Genomic DNA, 18,148 nt, shown 5'->3' with positions numbered 1-18,148 from the left:
ACTTGAGTAAATAATTTTAAATATTGTTTTATAATTTCTGTTAGTGTGTAACCATCCCTTATTAATTCCTTATTTCTGCTACTCTCATAATGCAACATGTTACAGCAGTAAAGTTCCATCCACTGGGGTCTCAAGTACACATTCTGCTCGCAACCAAAGAGCAGTCAGCTACAACTTATCACGTCTTTAACAATGCCCTGGTGTCAGTGTGGATCGTGTAACCTGGGCTGGAGACAAGCTGACCAACATTTAAGAAGTCTTTTGTGTGTGTGTGTGTGTGTGTGTGTGTGTGTTCCCATGTATGTCACCGCAGCCACGGCAACAGAAACAAAGAGTACCGACTCTAGACAACCTAGCAACAGGGATTCAACACACACATGCACGCACACACACACACACACACACGGAGGCCGGTCTTTGTAAGGGAGACAGCAGGTACGTTCGGTGTTTTCTCTTTAAATGCTTATTTTTGCTATAAAACATTGACATATATCAAAGAGATGTGACAAGGAGCTGATAAACTAAATATAGAGTTGTTGCTTCTGTGACTTTAAATACTGGCATTTGTGACAGTAGCTTCCCTGTTTTCTATCAATTTCTATAATTTGCATGCAGTGCCTCATGAGCAGGATTCAAAATAGTGGGATATCTGAGGTTTTGGCTCACAGGGATTTCTTTTAAATACGTTAACCTCATTATTTGACATTGTAACATCGTAGATTTGATAAAATATGGAAAAGCATAATAGGTCACCTTTAAAACAACCTAAATAACATGACAGGTAAACATCATTGTCAAAGAAATGAATGGGAAATTATTACAAGCACCAAAGCTAGTAAATTAAATTCTGTGGGTCCTGATAGTAAAATCCTCTTTAGTATTAACTGTAGTCTTCGCTTTGGAAATAGAGAATGGTTCTGAGCAGAACCTTTAATCGACAATGTATCTGGATACATTGTACAGATGCAAGGGGAAGGGATATTCCACAATTGGAGGACTAGCAAACTTTCTATGTTCCTTGAAACATAATTAAATATCTTCTGGAAGTTTATTCTTAGTAATGATCAGCATACATGCATCTTCCTCATTCTTATGTCCAATATTCAGCCATCTCAGCCATCTGCTTTCTATACCCTTGTGGTCCAAGGGCCTGGATCCGATACCTGCACAGGGATAGAGAAGGTGAGAAACATAATACAACTGGACAGGTTGTCATTCACTCCCAGTTTTAACACACATAGAAGTAATAGAAGTGAAAGATTTACAGTTTTCGCCCGGCCCCCCAACAAAATAGCCTAATTCACACTTACATTCACATCATGCACTTAAGAGTTATAAATTCACCTGCATATCAAACCTAACACAGACAGAGGGGGAAAGAAAAATAATTGTTATCTTGCTTACCTTGGAATCTAATTAAGCTTTGCCCTCCTTGACTGGGATGTCCTCCAGGATGAAATGACTAGGGGTGGGGGAAAATCGATACGCATAGTATTGCGATATTTTCTGTGGCAATACTGTATTGATACATGGCCGCCAAGTATCGATCTTTTATTATATAAATTGTACATGAGAATTTTACTTTTTTGGCACTAAATAATAAAATGAATTGCTTTTTCAGGCCACTAGAAAAAGAGTTTTCCTTTGGGGACACAATTTAAAGCTGGAAAAAAGTAATACATTCCAATACATCGCAATATGTGTAAAATCGCAATAATAATAATATATATATATTATATAATAATAATATCGCATTGTGACATAAGTATCGGGATAATATTGTGATTCTCACCCCTAGAAATGACATCATGAAAGATTTATCTCTATCCCTGCTGAGTCGGGGGTGTGGTCGATTTGTCTCTTCCAATGGAAACACAGGGGGCCATGATGGACGACTGGATGTCTGCTTCACACCGGAGGTACTCACACACTCATAAAGGCTGTAATAGTACCAATTCTAATGCTTTATTAGATAAATACACTTAAGTTGCATAATTGGTCAGATTGTTGCTGGTTTACTGTCTGTGTTATGGAATGTATCTGTATTTAACCTTCTCACATTTACAGTATATCTACAAACCAGTTAATCCATCAATCAATTAATAAATCAGTTCATACATCAATGAATCAAACATTCCAGTCATTAATCAATCAAGCATTCCATTCATGATATAATCAATATAATCCATCAATCTCCCAATAGGATTACTACATCTGGAAGTCCCAGGACTTTCTCCTGCGACTGTCCAACAGCGGCCATCTGCTTGCGGAGGCCGAGTCAACCCTTCCAAAGACTTACAGTACTCGTAGGGGGCCACTTCTACTGTACTCCCAGGTACTGTATCTGTGTGTGTGTGTGTGCGTGTGTGTCAGGCTTAATGTAACAAGGGACATTTGGCCAGCCACAGATAATAAGACAGACACAACTGCCTCTCGGTACAGAAACCAGTAATTCTATTTTCAGGTTGACTTTTCTTCTTCTGACTCCAGGACTTGGCTACTATGGAAACCAGTTGTCACTCAGAGACCAAAGACAGGAAGCAGCGGGTGGTTCGGCAGTACACTCAACAAGTGGAACAGCAGCTGAGCACTCTCAAGGAGCTAACAGCAGCCATTTTGAGCTACAGCAACAATCAAGTAGGTGGACCGGGAAAAGTTCTTTGGGTATAAAATCTGTTTATGTGTTGTCTGTACTGACAATTTTTACCCATCTTTTGGGTACTACAAGTACAGTGCTTTTTTAGTTTTACCTCTGTTCTGCACATTTAATGTTTAGTTCGGTCTTCGTGTTCTCATGAATCCTCTTTCCAGCAGCTGTAGGCAGCTGTTTTCAGTAAACAAGTTAATCTTTTTCTACCACGGAGAAGTAGTTGGATCACCTTTTGCTTAACTTTTACTTGTGAGTCCTTTGTCCTTTTGCTAGCAATGTAGCACCATAACTTTGTTCTTTAATGGGGTGATTATGTAGTCATGTGTCTAGTGTATGTGGAAATAGACACTTGTTTGTTAACCTGTTAACTGTAACAACTTTATGGCAATAAAAAACAGAGATGTTGGAGTTCTTCTGCCCTCTTGTGGCCAGAAATTGATTCAATCTCAGTCTAATGTTTCTCTTCTGTCCAGTTCACCTCCTCCAGACTCGGTCCACCCCTTGTTCCTTCTCTTCATCTCCCTCTTGCTCCAGACCTTCATTGTCCCAGTCCTCTGCCCATCCGCACCACACAAGAGCAGCCCAGGCCAGAGTTGCTTGTACAGTTGAACCCCCAGTGGCTTCCTACTGAGAGAACCACTGAACAGCTGGACTATCAAGCTGAAGGTTAAAAACCAATTTGATTCAAAATCTAAAAAAGAAACAATGATGGAATCCGCAACATTAAAAATGACAGAACAAAATTTGCATGGGCTTCCATAGTTAAGTTGGAACATTGGGAACCCTGACCCTTCCACTCCTTTATAATGTACTGTTGTGAGCTTGAAACATGTTTTACAAATTTGATGTAAAAACAACCCTTAATCATTCATTAATTAGCATAAATCTATGAAAATCTACCAAAACTTCTGTGAGGTAAAGAACTGAAAACAACCCATTATGGTTAGATCCTAAAATGCTTCTCTGCAGATAAAGAGGAGGAGCAGGGCAGCAGGAAGAAAGTCAGACTGGATCTGTTCCTCCAGATACCCAGTTCCTCCAGGACTCCAACTCCACAGATGGAGCCTCAGCCCTGGGTACACTATGTAGCAATGGCTCCTGAAGAACCAGAAGAACCTCAGGTGATATGTTAGTAACTAAAGTTACATCTAAAGACATCTCCTTTATCTTTGGAAATGTATGTGCATTTATTTGTAATTTTTGATATGTCATTCAGTGGCCAAATGTCTTTCCTACCAACTACAGACTTACTTAGCCATGAGTCTGCAGCATACCGAAAGTTCACAGTGCACTGAAAAAAAACACCACAGTCTGGGAGGGGATCTCCATCGTCCAAACTTGAACTGCATCAGTGACACGTCACATGATCAAGGCTGTTCCAATGAAGACAGTGGAACAACCGGTGACAAAGGCAGCTATGAAAGATCGACAAGTGGGAAGAGACATGGGAGGAAAGGTGTGTGTGTGTGTGTGTACATATATATATATATATATACTGTATATAGTCTATCATAATAGAAATTATCCTAAGTTAAAGTTGTAAATCGCTGTAAATATGAAATAAATATGTCAACTAGATGACACCATTGATCACAACATCATGTTAGACAGACTGAGGCACTGGGTGGGGATCTCTGGTACTGCCCTAGAATGGTTTTCATCCTACCTGTCAAATAGGAAGTTTTGCGTGTCTGTAAACAAATATGTCTCCTCATTCTGTCCAGTTAAATATGGTGTGCCTCAGGGGTCGGTCTTAGGACCCATTTTGTTTTCCTTGTATCTGCTTCCCCTTGGACATATTATCCATAAACATGGTATTTCTTTTCATATTTATGCTGATGACACACAAATATACTTGCCCGTCAGATCCACAGACCCTGGAATGCTGAGTTCACTTAACAACTGCCTTTGTGAAGTTAAAAAATGGATGTCAAATAATTTCCTCCAGCTGAAGTCAGACAAAACAGTCATCACCCCTATTTTAGCTTCATTACACTGGCTCCCAGTATGTTTTAGAATTGACTTTAAAATTCTATTGATCACTTTTAAAGCTCTTCATGGCCTCTCGCCTTGTTATATTTCTGACCTTTTAGTCCCACATGCACCAGCACGTACCTTGAGATCCTCGGGCAGAGGTCTGTTGTCTGTTCCAGAGTCTGGACTGAAAACTAAAGGGAACAGAGCGTTTGCTGTCAGGGCCCCGAGGCTCTGGAACAGCCTGCCCGAGGAAATCAGGTCGGCTGAGTCAGTGAACTCTTTTAAGTCCCTTCTTAAAACATACTTTTATAGGAGAGCCTTTCCCGATCTTATTTGACTTTATTTTATCCCTTTTATTTTATTGTATTTTACTAATTTTATATAAATTTTTCATGCTCTTATCTTGTTTTTTTGTATTATTCTTTACACTTGTTAAAGCACTTTGTATTTGAAAAGTGCTCTACAAATAAGAATTATTATTATTATTATGTCCCAAAATGCAATCTATCTTCTATGTACTCACTTTCCTCTTTAGTATATTAATTAAAAACTGCATTCTCTCTAGTCAAATTATGTGGAAGAGAACAGCAGTCAAATACCGAGCCTGAAACAAATACTACAGGTATCGTCTGATATTGTAGTAGTAGTAGCAGCAGTAGTAGTAGTATCAATAAAAAGTAATAAAACCAATTGTTTCGATTGTACAACCCCTTTACAGTATATTTTGATAACCATGATGATTGCCTTTGCCCACACACAGGCCTCCTTCCTCCTCTGACAGACTCAGTCTCTCATAAACACTGCTGGGAGAAGAAACATCGGGTAAGACAGTTTATTGTTTTACCCTTAATTCCCAGTAGTTCAGTGTTCACCTCTTTAGCAACTGAAAAAAACATGTATTTTCCACCAATCTTTCTGTTTTTTATCTGCTTGAGTTCTTTTTGAAATCCTTTATTTATATTTCCTTACTTATAATATTGCAAATATTGAGCTATTGACAACAAATAATTGCACTTTTGCACCACAAGGTGTTTCTTATCAGAGCTCTAGATAGAGGCATAATATGTGCATCTAATGGATAATTTAAATGAATGTGTTTTATGTCAAAAAGAAGGATAAAAATTTACAGCTTTTAGTGATATTGATCTGCAAGTATACTTTCTTCACTGAAATGCACATTTTTAGTTTTACATATTGTTTTACATAACAGAGTACTTTTTTTAGACAACTGCACAAATAGAAATATGTAAAGACACATGTGCATGTTCTTATTTGCAGGACATTTTAAATAATTAAAATTTATTTTATACTGACTGAAATCCTAATTGTGGCATTACACTATCTGAGAGTAAAACTTATAAATAACACACATGCCTCTGTTGAATGTTTCAGCTGAGATGGGAGGCCCCCGTCAGTGATGAACACAATGAACAGCGCCTACCTCCCATTGCAGAGAGTAACACTGCTGCTCCCAGACGGTCTGACCCAGAAGTTGGGTTACTCCATCAGCAGGCGCTGTTTCTCCCTCTGCTGTTTCCTGGGAAGGAAGGTAACAAAGACACACATAGAGGAAGTGCAGTTATACACTGACTCAGCAGATAGATATGTATGTGTTTTTCATGTCACAAAGGCATGTTGGTTAAAGGATAATGCCGGTAATAGTCTATATTTGTCATCTTGTCAACAAATCCTGTAAAAACTGCAAACTTCATGAACTTAGTTACTGTAAGAAGGAAGCTATAATCAGAGCTCTAACATCAAGAGGAACTTTATGACATTTTGAATTTATCACTTTGAATTATAGGAAAATTCCAGTGTTTTACAACCTGTGTAATTTTTATAGTTTTCTCTTGATACTTTATTGTCCACCATTTTTATATTTGAATATTCGAGTGTGAAAATGGATCCAATACATAGTGCCATCCAAAATTACAGTTGTGGGATTCAACAGCTGCATGACGCAAAATAATGACCTAAGTAAGTATCTGAAATCCTAATTTACTGTTCATTACTGAATAAACTAGTGAGTGTCTGTTATATTGGGAGTAATGAGTAAGAAATGAGTAAACAAGAGAGTATTTTGTGCACAGCCTAGGATTAGTTTGCACCCCCTACAGGTAAATCAATTACTAAGTATGTAAGTAAGTTTGTGTGTAAAGTCCTTCCTCTTTTTCAAGAACCTCCAGTTCTTGAATACTTGCTAGTTTCATGCTAGTGATTTACAAATTAAGTTTGCATCATGAAATCTTACAAATATCCAACAATCCTAGCTAGCAAAGTCTTTAGTAATGTGTAAGTTGATTGCTAGTTTTGGAGGGGAAACAATATATTAAATCCTTTGTAACTGTTGATTTTGTTTTATTTCTATATGGTTAAATGTGTTTGTTTCAGACACTCATGCAGTAGACATTATGCTAAACTAAAAAGACACGCTGTGGTGATTTAGTGTAACGTTATTGGCATACTTTTTTTCAATTCATTCTTCATTTCTAAATTTCAATTCAAAGTATATTGTTTTATGTGTTGTGAAATGAAATTTAAAATATTCCAAGTTTATGTCTTTAAACACCATCAAGTGTCATGTGAGATTATGTTTTCCATATTTTACTATTCATCCTAATTGGGTCATATATAAGAAAACTATGATTAGTTTAGTCAGTTATCCTAGCTACTGGAGTGTAGTTACGCAATAGTTACAAATGGCAGTTAATGACTGAAATATAACAACTAATCTAAAATCTCTGTAAGAACTAGTTTGTGGAGTGTGACTCAATGTATTTAGTGAAATGAAAAGCTCCACTTACATTATAACTAGTCTAAGATTGAACTTACAAGGAACTAGTGCAACTGGCAACCTCAAGAACACAGAGTTTGTAAAACATTCCTCTATTTCCTGTATTTAAATGAAAGCTTAAAATACTTGCCGATGTACAGATCTGGTGTTATGTTGTGACTCTACTCTCTCTGTCTTTCAGAAGAGACAAGTGAGAAGCAAAGAGGAGGAGACGAAAAAGCAGAGAGACATAACTTGAAAAAAGAGACTGTAGGTCAGGGAGGAGGAGAAGGGGGAGGAAGGCTACCCTCTGAAAAAGGGATTCTGCTGCAGCCACGAGAAGGTACAGCACAAACACACTTACATAAAGTTTACAAGCTGGCATTAAGATATAATATGATAAATTCAGTCTGATAGATCAATAACAGATCCCTGACTTTTCTGAACTGAACTGAATCGTGCCTGCAGATGTAACTGTCCATAAAACAGCTCAACAGCAACGTGACACTATTGATTGTTTGGTTTGTTTTTCGACTCAATGGTGAAAATCAAAACTTAGTCTGCCTCTATCTTTTCACAGTGTGACATAAGCTGTACTGAATGTAAACCAATAACTCTTCCACTGAGCTACATCCCAAGCGATGCACTCCAGTTGGAGAATATATTCTGCAAAGGTTCATCATGTTCTTTGTGTTCATCACACTATCTTCTGTTATGCTGTGCCCTCTCCTTCAGAGCCTCCTGCTCCAGTAGGAGTGATGGGTTGTGTTGCAGGACGGAAAGGCCCCGGCAAGCAGAGCTCTTTGGCCTTCTTACAGAATCCCTGTGAATCCAGCGACGCTAACAGAGGCGTGGTTAGGGGTGTTCTGCCTCTGGAGCTGACAGGTGTGAGGGGGTTAAACCACTGTTGAATATATTCTGACTTGGAACACTCATACTATCAGCCTCTTACTTTTATTCTACCTGCAGGTCCCTGAAGTTTTATGAAACTTTCCAAACCTGTCATTCCCTCCCTGTCCAGCTGTTGTCTCTCCAGTGTGTTTCCACCTTTCTACATCACATTACATTTAGTAAATTTCTGTAACTGCTCTGTAACTTTATTTTTATTTTTTATACAAAACACATCATTCATAGATGGTAACCAAACTTTTGAAAATATTAAAATGACATCCAGTGAACTCAGTGGATAATCTGAAATTGTGTTGTTACCAATGGAGTTCAGGATAACTTGGGAGTCTAGACTTTGGCTTTTCCAATTCCTGCCATTTTTGAGGTCTTTAGTAAGACCAGAGAATCCAGAAAATTATGGTCAGTGGGAAGGAAACTTTACAATTCAGCCTAAACTAAAACACGGAAGTGAGTTATTACTTTGTCTTTCCCTGAAGTTAATGTTTAAAATGCACCTATGCATATAAAGTTACTTAACTTCACTGACCAGTTCATCTCATTTTTGACATAAATATAATTACATTAAGTCACTGGGTTAGAAATGCTGATGTTCATTCATCTGTTGTGGATTGTCAGATTTGCAGAACGGCAAATCTGTTGGCAGCCTGATCCTGGGTCCTGATGGGGAAATCATTCAAGTGTCGCTGTACGACAACAGCCAGTACCCATCTCAGGGTGATGGTGACACACAGCATGGTAAGATAAATGAGCCTTGATGTGTAAACTTCCATCTTCAAGAGGAGGAGAGATTTATAGATTGCTACTAATGTTTGAATACTGCATTAGAGCAAGCTAAAAGCTTGCAGTAAGTCCCACAAACAAAAAATGCACTATTTCTGCCTCTCAGCTCTACAGGTTTTGTCTGCAGAAGGGGAGAAGTTACCCTGGGTCATTGTGCTGCAACCTGAGCACACACACACGGAGTTGGAAGGGCGGTGCGGTATGCAGAGACACACAGATGCATGAATAATTTTTCACATACACACTCCTTTAATCAATTAGGGTTTGGGTTGGGATTAGGGAAGTAGTGGTTAGCGTTAGAGTAACTCTCAAGGACATGTCACCTGAAGTAATGGAAACAAGACTGTGTGTGTGGATGTGCGCATGTGTGGGTGTATGTCTCCATATGTCAGTCTGAATTAAAAAAGTTATTAAAAAATAGAATTATTAAAAAATATAAGAGCATTACAATATCAGTTGTTTAGATGCTACTAAAACTACTCTGAGCCCCCCCCAAAAAGAAAGAACTTTACTTTAGAAAATTCTTTAGTTAGAATGACGTTTGTTTCTTGCTAAAACCATTGCCTGTTCACTGTATATGTGTGCAGGGAAAGGGATGGAGCTGAACACAGATGCTCCTGTGGGTGACATCCTGCACCATCAGTCCACACACAAGGTGAACTGTTATTTTTTCACTGACCTTTTTAAGGTTAAATGGCCCTTCAAATGTTTGCATTGTGTGTTTCAGTCAACAGAAGGTCACGCGTTGATCCAAATGTTTCATTAAAATCCGTTGGCTTTTCTTTGATAGAAGTAACAAAGCAACAATGAAACTCATTTACCAACGAAGCTAGTAACTATTTTTTTTAAAAAGGGTGTCATATTACAGTTACAAAATTACCTTGAGCATGTCAGAAGGAAATGTTACTGTAAAGTATATCATCGTTTAAAACTATGTATCTCCATATGGTCACTTTTTTACACTAGTCTTGTATTAAACATACAAACAATGCACTTCTGGTTTGATACAATTTTTTTTTTCTCTTTGAGAATTTTCTCAACCCTTAAAAATTTCAAACTCTCCAAATTTGGAGATACAGGGTTTTCATTGATGATAACCGAATGTTGATAATGTACTCTTTAGTTTTAGTAAACAAGAAATTGATGTACTGTATTGTTTTAATGCTTGGTATAAATGCATACAAATCCACCATGCCATGTTGACACTTTGGCATTATATCTTAGCACTGTTCATTTTAACTTGGGTCTTTTATAGCTTTGCTATCATGCTGATTTATTCTGATCACAATTTGCCAGTTTCATCACTGTGGTTATAATCATTAGCTTGCAGATGGTGCTTGCTTTCCGGTCCAATCTGATAGTAGAGCCGAGCAAAACAAACACAAGAATTTGATTTTAGCATTCAGACATTGAGCATCCTCTGTGTCTAATCTATACAATATTTTTCACTATTTGATTAATTTTTAAATTCTGTTCCCCAAGCAGCTTTTAGATCTTAACAGATCAACAGAGGGTAATGCATGCTCACCCAGCAGCCACACAGACGCAGGTAAATCTCTGCTTAGCTCAGCTTATTTGATTAATTTGAATTTGAATACATTTTATGAAAATGTTTTGCTTGTTGTTTCAGTGGCTGTGACCAAGAAGAAAACAAGGAGTGCTGAGGTAGCAGCGGAAACATGGAAGGCACCAAAAACGGATGCTAAAAACAATGTTAGGATGCCTCCACTGAGGGAGCGGGTAGGGAAGGAGGAGCCAAGAGGAGGCAATACTGAGGCAGAGGAGGAGGATGAGGAGGAAGAGCTGGGCAGTATAGGACAGACTAACCATTTGTCTGGATCAAACCAGCCAGGGTTGGTGTAATTCACTTTAAACTTATAATTGTAAGCTGCAGACAACAAGGATTTTTCAAGATATTCCTCAGTAGCAGATGACTTAAAACATGTAAGTAATGGATTTGTGTTTGTTGGTGATTATACAAAGATTTCTTATCATTTATGGTTTCAAAGATCAAGAATCAAGGTGAGCATTGAGGCTTTCTTCTTTTGCACCAAAGACAGTCATTTAATTTTTGTATGTTTAGCTGCACTGAGTTGCCAAAAATCTTGAACCTAGATGCTTCAGTCCATTTTCCTGAAAAAAGAAGTGCTATTCTTTTATTTAAATGTTACTAAATACTTTTACTGGCAATGCAGAAGATCAGCCGTTTCAAAAGGAGCTTTCTCTGTGAGTGAAAATTTGCCCACATTCCTGTCACAACCCTCAAAAGCTGCATGGTGACTAAAGTTGGATCTATGGTGACCCCTGTTTGACTACTTTGAGTGTCCTATCCAGCAGACAAACAAGAGGCTGGACTCTTGTACAATATTACATCTTTCCTGTTGTCTTTGCAGGATAAAGGTTGTTTTATTAATGTCATTGTGCAGGATTTCTGGGCAATGAAGTTTATAATTTCCATTTTGCTGGTACTTATAGATGCTATTGTGCCACGTTGTTTACCGCAACTTTCATCTCCAGATTGCGGACAGTGATGATGCCTCTCTAATGTGGATCAATCATTTTACTTCTTTGAAATAAACATGTTGAGCATAACATTCACATTTGAGATGCTGCAGTTTAAAGATGATGTATCATGCAGCCAGCAGAACGTCAACCCAAATGAAGCAACAGCAGAGGACAACAGGAAGAGGATTACTAAGAGGAAGGATGCCGAGGAAGCTGCGACAACCACACGGTGACATAGGAATACTCGAGTCTTATAGATTAAAACATTACAGACACTTTAGATTGTGTGCCCTTTTACACACTGAGTAAAAAGCTGCACACACTCACACACCCATATCCTCCTTTTATTCAGGAAAAAGGATATGAAAACAGGTAAAAGTGCAGAATCGGATGGACAAAAGACATTGAGGACGAGGAAGGAAGGAAGATGGCAGAGACAAAAGACAGGAGGTGATGCTCAATCAATCAGAAGCCAGAAACAAGAGGAGAGGACCAACAGAGAAGCAGAAAAGACTCAGGACCATTCTGCTCTTCCATCTATGGTGAGTATTAATTGACAGATTAACTTTATACTGGCTGGTTTTGTATTTTTTAATGCAGTGAGGTAGCTGTGGCCGCTGCTTCTAATCAGTTTGAATACAGCTTAACATGCACAGCATAATTGGATTATTGAAGTTTCTAATAACATCCTCAACTTTTGTCAAAGATGAGCACAAAAAAACATAAAATCCATATGAACATGTTTATAAAGTATGAGTAAATGTTAAATGTTTTAAATAAAGCAGGTTAACAATTACTTTACTGTCTTTCAGAAAAAGAAGATGACAGTCAGGGAAGGGGAGAGAGGAGAAGTGAAGATGAATGAGGAGAGTGAAGAGCGAGGCGAAGTGGCGAGGCAGAAGGAAGAGTCTGCTGGGAGGAAGAGGAGAGGAAGGCTGAAACACAAAGAGTTAATTGTTGGTAAGACATTTCAATTGTTCAGGCAGAACTAAAACATGACCTTTTGCATGTTATGCGAGGACATTTGTTTGAAATTGTCACATGTGGTGTGACACCTGCAAGCTAGTTCAGGCAATCAACTTGAGCTACACTGAATACTCATGTTGCCTCACATTACACATCTACAAAACACACTCTCTCAATTTGTCAGCCTATTGAAACTGCAAAATTCCCCATCTCTCCCTCTGCTCTGTCATACCGCTGCTGCCCTGCATCAGTATTGCTGCTTTTCTTTCAGTCCCCTCATCACCCCATCTTCCACCTGCAGGCTCCAACAAGGGGGCTTTAATATATTTGCTCATCCCTACATAAATATTCACTACTGCAGCGCAAATATGCTGAACCTTGTGTCTGAAAGGGCATAAGAGGCATCAAAGTTAATCTTGAAAGTGAAAAGAGGTAATGACACAAAGCAACTTTAAAGACAAAGTTGTATCTATAATTTTGGCATCAGATCATTTACAACATGTATTGAAAAATGTGTAGCATTTAATACTGCCAGTGGAATCAGTGGAAAGACATTTTATTCCCAGTGAACCCTGATCTGGAGATTTGTAGGTGAAAGGATGACATCTAGAATAATTTTGAAATTTTTTGTTTTAGTTTTTAGATTTAGTAAGGTAGTGAGCTATCTTAAAATGTTGTCATTTATCTTTCATTTTCCTTTGCTTTTCTTTTCCCATAGAAAACCATGACAACCCCTTAGAGAAAGAGAAGGTGGAGATCAACCAGGAAATGGGAGAGGAGCCTCATCAAAAGTCAACCAAAAAGCCTTCTGCAACACAAAGACACAATTACAAAACCAAAGCAAATTCAGAGGAAGACATAGACACAGACCGTTCCACAATTGCTGACAAACACAGCAGCAGCCGATCAGTGAGCTCACACAGGTCCACTGCCGCTGCATCCCAGCTCAGTCAGAGGAGCTCCAGGAATTCTGCTTTCTCTTCCATCGAGGAGGCGCTGCCAGTCAGCGCCATGGGACTCGCTTCATCACATGGCCGCCTGTCGTCATGTTCAACTGTGAGGGTAACAGAGGAACAGCTGATGCTGAACTCAGTAAAGCCAGAGGTTGGTAGGAATGACGCACACAGAATATATATGTGTTTGACTAACATATTTGTAATCATTCTAATGCTGTCTGAATGATAGTTTAACAAAATAATCTATCTAATTATTACATGGTTATTTACTATAGTTCTTCTTCCACTCAATATATTCAATAATGTATTGTTCGTGCCATCACAAAGCATGTTAAAAAAAACAAAGAAGCATCTGCTTTAAATAATAATAGGTCATTGTGCATATTTGGACTGTGTGTGCGTGTGTGTGTTTTAGTCCTCCAGGCCCAGAAAAAGTCAGGAGAAGGAGGCTGCAGCTCTGCATCTGGCCCAACGAGCAGAGAGGCGGAGGCAGGAGGTGGAGAGGAAGAGGAAGGAGAGAGAGGAAGAGGAGAGGAAGCAGCAAGAGAAGCAGCAGACGGAGGAGAGGATGAAAAGCGAGCTGGAGGAGGAGAGGAGGAAGAGAGCTGAGGAGCTCAGGTCTTTTACTTTAATGTGATAAAGATGAACTGCTTTAAGGATGGGTTTGAAAATTTTCAAGTCTACCCATATGAACATTCCTACTGTTCATTAAGAGATACCTTCCTAATGAGCTTCCAATGTTATTTAATGTAATGTCTACAGTTGAGCACATTACATTGAAACAAAATCTGCAGACCAAAGTTTACATGAAGTTAATATGAGGCAAGCCACTTCCTGTTAGAGGATTGTGTGTAGTGTTTTGAAAAAAGTTCCTAATGCGGTTGAAAACTGAGAGAAAGGCTGAGAAATAGCAAATGGTTTTGGAGATTTGGTGTGTGGTTTTGCTCTTTGATTGAGAGGTTTCAAAAATCGTGTAAAGATTTTGTGTGAAAGCAGTTAAAAAACTGTAACTAAAACTTTAACCTTATTTGCAGCAAAACAAAAATTTAGCAACTGGATCCTGCTTATAGTATTTGAAAAGCTATCAAACAAAATACTCTTCTCCATAACCAGTTTGAAGAGACTGGCGGCGGAGGAGGAGAAGAGGAAGCGCGAGGAAGAGGAGCAGGAGAGAGCAAGACGGGAACAGGCGCAAAGAGAGAAAGAGAGGAAGCGTCAGGAGGAGAGGAAGCGGCAGATGGAGCGATTCCAGAGGATGAGAGAGGAGGAGGAACTGAGGAGGAAAGGTGAGAGTGAGAGGAGGAGGAAAAGAGAGAGGGCAGTAGGAGCGAAGAAGAAAAATATGAAAACAAGGGAGGAGAGTAGGATCAGAGGAAGAGGGGAGAGGAAAGGAGATAACACAACTACTTTGAGGCCCAATAAAGTATGTTTAGACTCAAATAAATTAATTTTAAAAATGAAACCTGCAGCAACTAAATATCCAGTTAGCTTATAGTTTTTTTTAATTTCCTGGAAATCACATTTTGTCCCCCTCCAGCTGAACTAGAGCGTCTGCGGCTGGAAGAGGAGAGGAGGCAGGAGGAGGAGAACAAGAAGCTACAGGAGATGGATGAGAGTGAGAGGATAGAGTACCTTCGTAGGAAGGAGCAGGAGGAGGAGGACAGGAGGAACAAAGAAGAGGAGCGTAACAGGATAGAACAGGAGGCTGCCTCGCAGGCTGCAGAGGAGGCCAGGCTGCAGGCAGAGCTGCTCGCCAGGTATATACTTATATGTGTGTTCTGTCTCCGTAAACAAGGTCGATCATATTATTACAACACAGGGTCCAATAACAGGATTACATTGTAGTTCCCTTTATGTGCTTTAGAAAAACAAAATTTATAACCAGTAGTTTGGTGAATAATAATTATAGGGCAAAGAAATACAGTGCTATAGAGTGCTCATGAATAAAGGAGTCTCACAGCTTTAGGGAAAAGCTGCTCTGGATTCTGGTGGTAAGACAAAGGATTCTTGTTATATATCCTTTTTGATTAAGATGTTTCAAAAGCATCTTGTTTTCTGTTGCAATACTTTTACATTATGTTTTGCATTGCCTCTGATTTACATTTCTGTTGGAGGAGACAGTTGCTCTCTCTCTGAGTTTCTCTCTTCTTCTGTCCTCCCTGCAGACATATGGCGCTGTTGGAGCGTCAGTTGGCCTTTAAAAGGGGTCTCACATTGGAGGCCGGAGGTCTGGAGAAAACTCAGGGTATCTCCAGACCGTGGATCTACTCTTATTTCACTTTATTACAGCTACTGGGTTTAAATCCAACTAAAGCTAATCACAACCCCTGACCTTTAACCTCCATTTGAGATCATGATGAGAAGTGGGAATAGTTTTTGTTTGATGAAATGGTTCACTGATCTTGGAAGATGATCAAATCAAATGGAACACATTCAGTGATGGGAGACGAGCATCTACACACTCCTCACCTGTTGCTAGAGGGAAAATACCTTCTTCATTGTCCCTTTGTCAAAGACAGCATTTGCTTTCTGTTGTCTTTATTTCTATAGAAGACAAAAGTTTTAAGTCGTGTCGTAAAGTGCACTCGCAGCTGTATAAGCCCCGCTTCTTTTTGCGTCCACAAAATGTATGTATGCCACTGGACTAAATAGCCTTCACGCAACATACAGGTGGCCTGGCTAGTGTAAAGGATAAAAAAATAAAACCTCCAAACCTTATTAATACACCAACAAATAAATTGGAATATTAAGTTGCAAATTAACTAACAAACTAACATATCTAAATAAAGTATGATCAATGAACTAAATATATATAATAAGCCATTAGAAACTAACTATGGAAAACAAATACCTTCAAAGCATAAAAACATTTGTAAACTTCAGACCATATACCACTGGATTTAGAAGAGGTTGAATAATCATTACATGCATTGACAAAATAACATGCAGCTCAATTGGAACAAATGTCAAGTCAAATCTTTGACTGATGGCTTGTCTGTGGGGGGATTACTGTGTCAACAGGACTGTGACGGCTTGTGACTTTTCCACATCTGCTGACACAACGAGGTGATGTAGTTTACCCATTACACACACAAGCTCAGAGGTGATGCAAGCTTACTGTAATGAGTGTCATTAGCTCCTCTACTGTGACATCCCCAATGTGCCACCTCTACACTGGTGAACGAGCCTCAGGGAACATGGCCGGCTTCAGCCAGGCTTCATAAAGCTAATTACTGATTACTATGACCCAACTGCTACTGTGTGTTTGCCTCATGGGATGCTTCTGTAAGCAAACAGCTCACACCTCAGAAAACTTTATTTTAATAGCATATCTAATATACCACTGAGGGCATAGCTGCTGTGTTTGAGCAATTACTTGGATGCGCAGTTGTTACAGTAGTGGTGGTAAATAGAAGGTAGAGATCTGCAGGGATAATGGGAGAAACACCTTCAACATATTGGAATTTACTATGACATCAGAAAATATAGGACATGGCTGGCATTATTCTGTTTCTCTTAATGTCAGCAAATCCTATCAAATCCCTGTGATTGAATCCTTTCAGTATTATTCTTTTCTGGCTCCACAGTGGTAGAACGAGCTCACATCAGGACAAAACACTGTACATTGATTGGTCAACAGAATCATCACTTCTTGTGCAACAAAGGACCATGGATGTATAATGCTTTCTGGATACTGAACCCAAAGATGGCGCCCATTGAGTTCATACGAATTGTTCACCTGTCTTGTTAAACAGCAAAGGGCTAAACACACAAATATGTTTTAAATATCCCATTGATTGTGACGGAGCTATAAACACTCAACGCAAATAATTTTTATTTAATTTTGGAAATGTTGTGGGAAGTTATATTCTCGCTATTTTGTTTCATGTTTCAAAATGCATTTTCCAAACGGTCCGAATGTGTCACAGTGTCGTGTGTATCTGTTCCAACGACAATCAATGAGAAGAAAGAACCCAAAACTTTTGATGTCCTCCATTGTGTTCTCGTGTTCCTTTGTGTTACGTTAGATATGATGTCACACTTATGTGGTTGACGTGGCTGTCTGGTAACAACCCGTCTACATTTAAGAGAAAACTTGGCATTTGTCCCATTTCAATTCCACAAAAGACCCTTCTTCACTTTGATTTGAGGAAAAACCCCTAAACTGAAATTAACTTTGTTTTTCTTCTTTCCTATTATTATTATTAATCATAATAGACTTTTACTTGTTATGGAGTATTTTTCATTAATGGCGATGTCAAGTGTATAAATTAGCTGGTGGCTTAGGTGGTCAGAAGTTTTTTAGTATCGTAGCTGCTTTAAACTCATTGATCTGAGAGGCCATTAACAAAGCGTAACAGTGGCAATAATGCTGTGGTCGAAGGCAAACTGATATTTAGAAGAAGACTTGGACTTGACTGGAAGAATTGAGTCTAAAAAATGTATTTGACATAGGAAGATATTATTTGAAAGAAACTGGTTTGATCAATAGAATTTAGTGAGCAGTGAGGTTTTTTAATTTCTTTTATGGGAATATATTTTGGTCTACACTCCAACATAGTAGGTGGCGGTAATGCAACTTAACGTTGGTTGCCACCCGCCATTATAAGTAACAAAGAAGAAGAAGAAGAC

The 18,148-nt window shown here is 38.8% G+C and overlaps 1 protein-coding gene across 1 annotated transcript; it reads left to right on the top strand.

Moving 5' to 3' along the window:
- Positions 1 to 326: 326 nt before the first annotated feature.
- LOC119903702 (uncharacterized protein KIAA2012 homolog) lies at positions 327 to 17,519 on the top strand. The gene is made up of 25 exons (XM_038719926.1): positions 327 to 435; positions 1,108 to 1,182; positions 1,799 to 1,919; positions 2,204 to 2,335; positions 2,491 to 2,637; positions 3,124 to 3,316; positions 3,620 to 3,771; positions 3,896 to 4,106; positions 5,388 to 5,449; positions 6,020 to 6,176; positions 7,603 to 7,743; positions 8,136 to 8,285; positions 8,925 to 9,044; positions 9,196 to 9,288; positions 9,677 to 9,744; positions 10,575 to 10,638; positions 10,720 to 10,942; positions 11,728 to 11,823; positions 11,947 to 12,136; positions 12,407 to 12,554; positions 13,279 to 13,664; positions 13,932 to 14,134; positions 14,630 to 14,802; positions 15,054 to 15,273; positions 15,682 to 17,519. The coding sequence occupies exons 3-25, from the start codon at positions 1,809 to 1,811 to the stop codon at positions 15,845 to 15,847; spliced, it is 3,606 nt and encodes a 1,201-aa protein (XP_038575854.1). The 5' UTR covers positions 327 to 435; positions 1,108 to 1,182; positions 1,799 to 1,808; the 3' UTR covers positions 15,848 to 17,519.
- The last annotated feature ends 629 nt before the right edge of the window (positions 17,520 to 18,148 follow it).

The sequence above is a fragment of the Micropterus salmoides genome, unplaced genomic scaffold, assembly GCF_014851395.1.
Source record: "Micropterus salmoides isolate LMB-PRFRI ecotype aquatic unplaced genomic scaffold, ASM1485139v1 Ms_hic_scaffold_15, whole genome shotgun sequence".
NCBI classification, from domain to species: Eukaryota; Metazoa; Chordata; class Actinopteri; order Centrarchiformes; family Centrarchidae; genus Micropterus; species Micropterus salmoides.
This window is presented reverse-complemented; position numbering and strand designations above follow the sequence as displayed.

What these genes read in the sequence shown, in the direction of transcription:
- LOC119903702 (XM_038719926.1), top strand. Translation starts at nt 1,809, where the DNA reads ATGAAAGATTTATCTCTATCCCTGCTGAGTCGGGGGTGTGGTCGATTT. An exon ending in GAAGAGACATGGGAGGAAAG is followed by an intron (nt 4,107 to 5,387) that starts GTGTGTGTGTGT and finishes GCCCACACACAG; the next exon opens with GCCTCCTTCCTCCTCTGACA. An exon ending in CAGCAGCCACACAGACGCAG is followed by an intron (nt 10,639 to 10,719) that starts GTAAATCTCTGC and finishes TTGTTGTTTCAG; the next exon opens with TGGCTGTGACCAAGAAGAAA.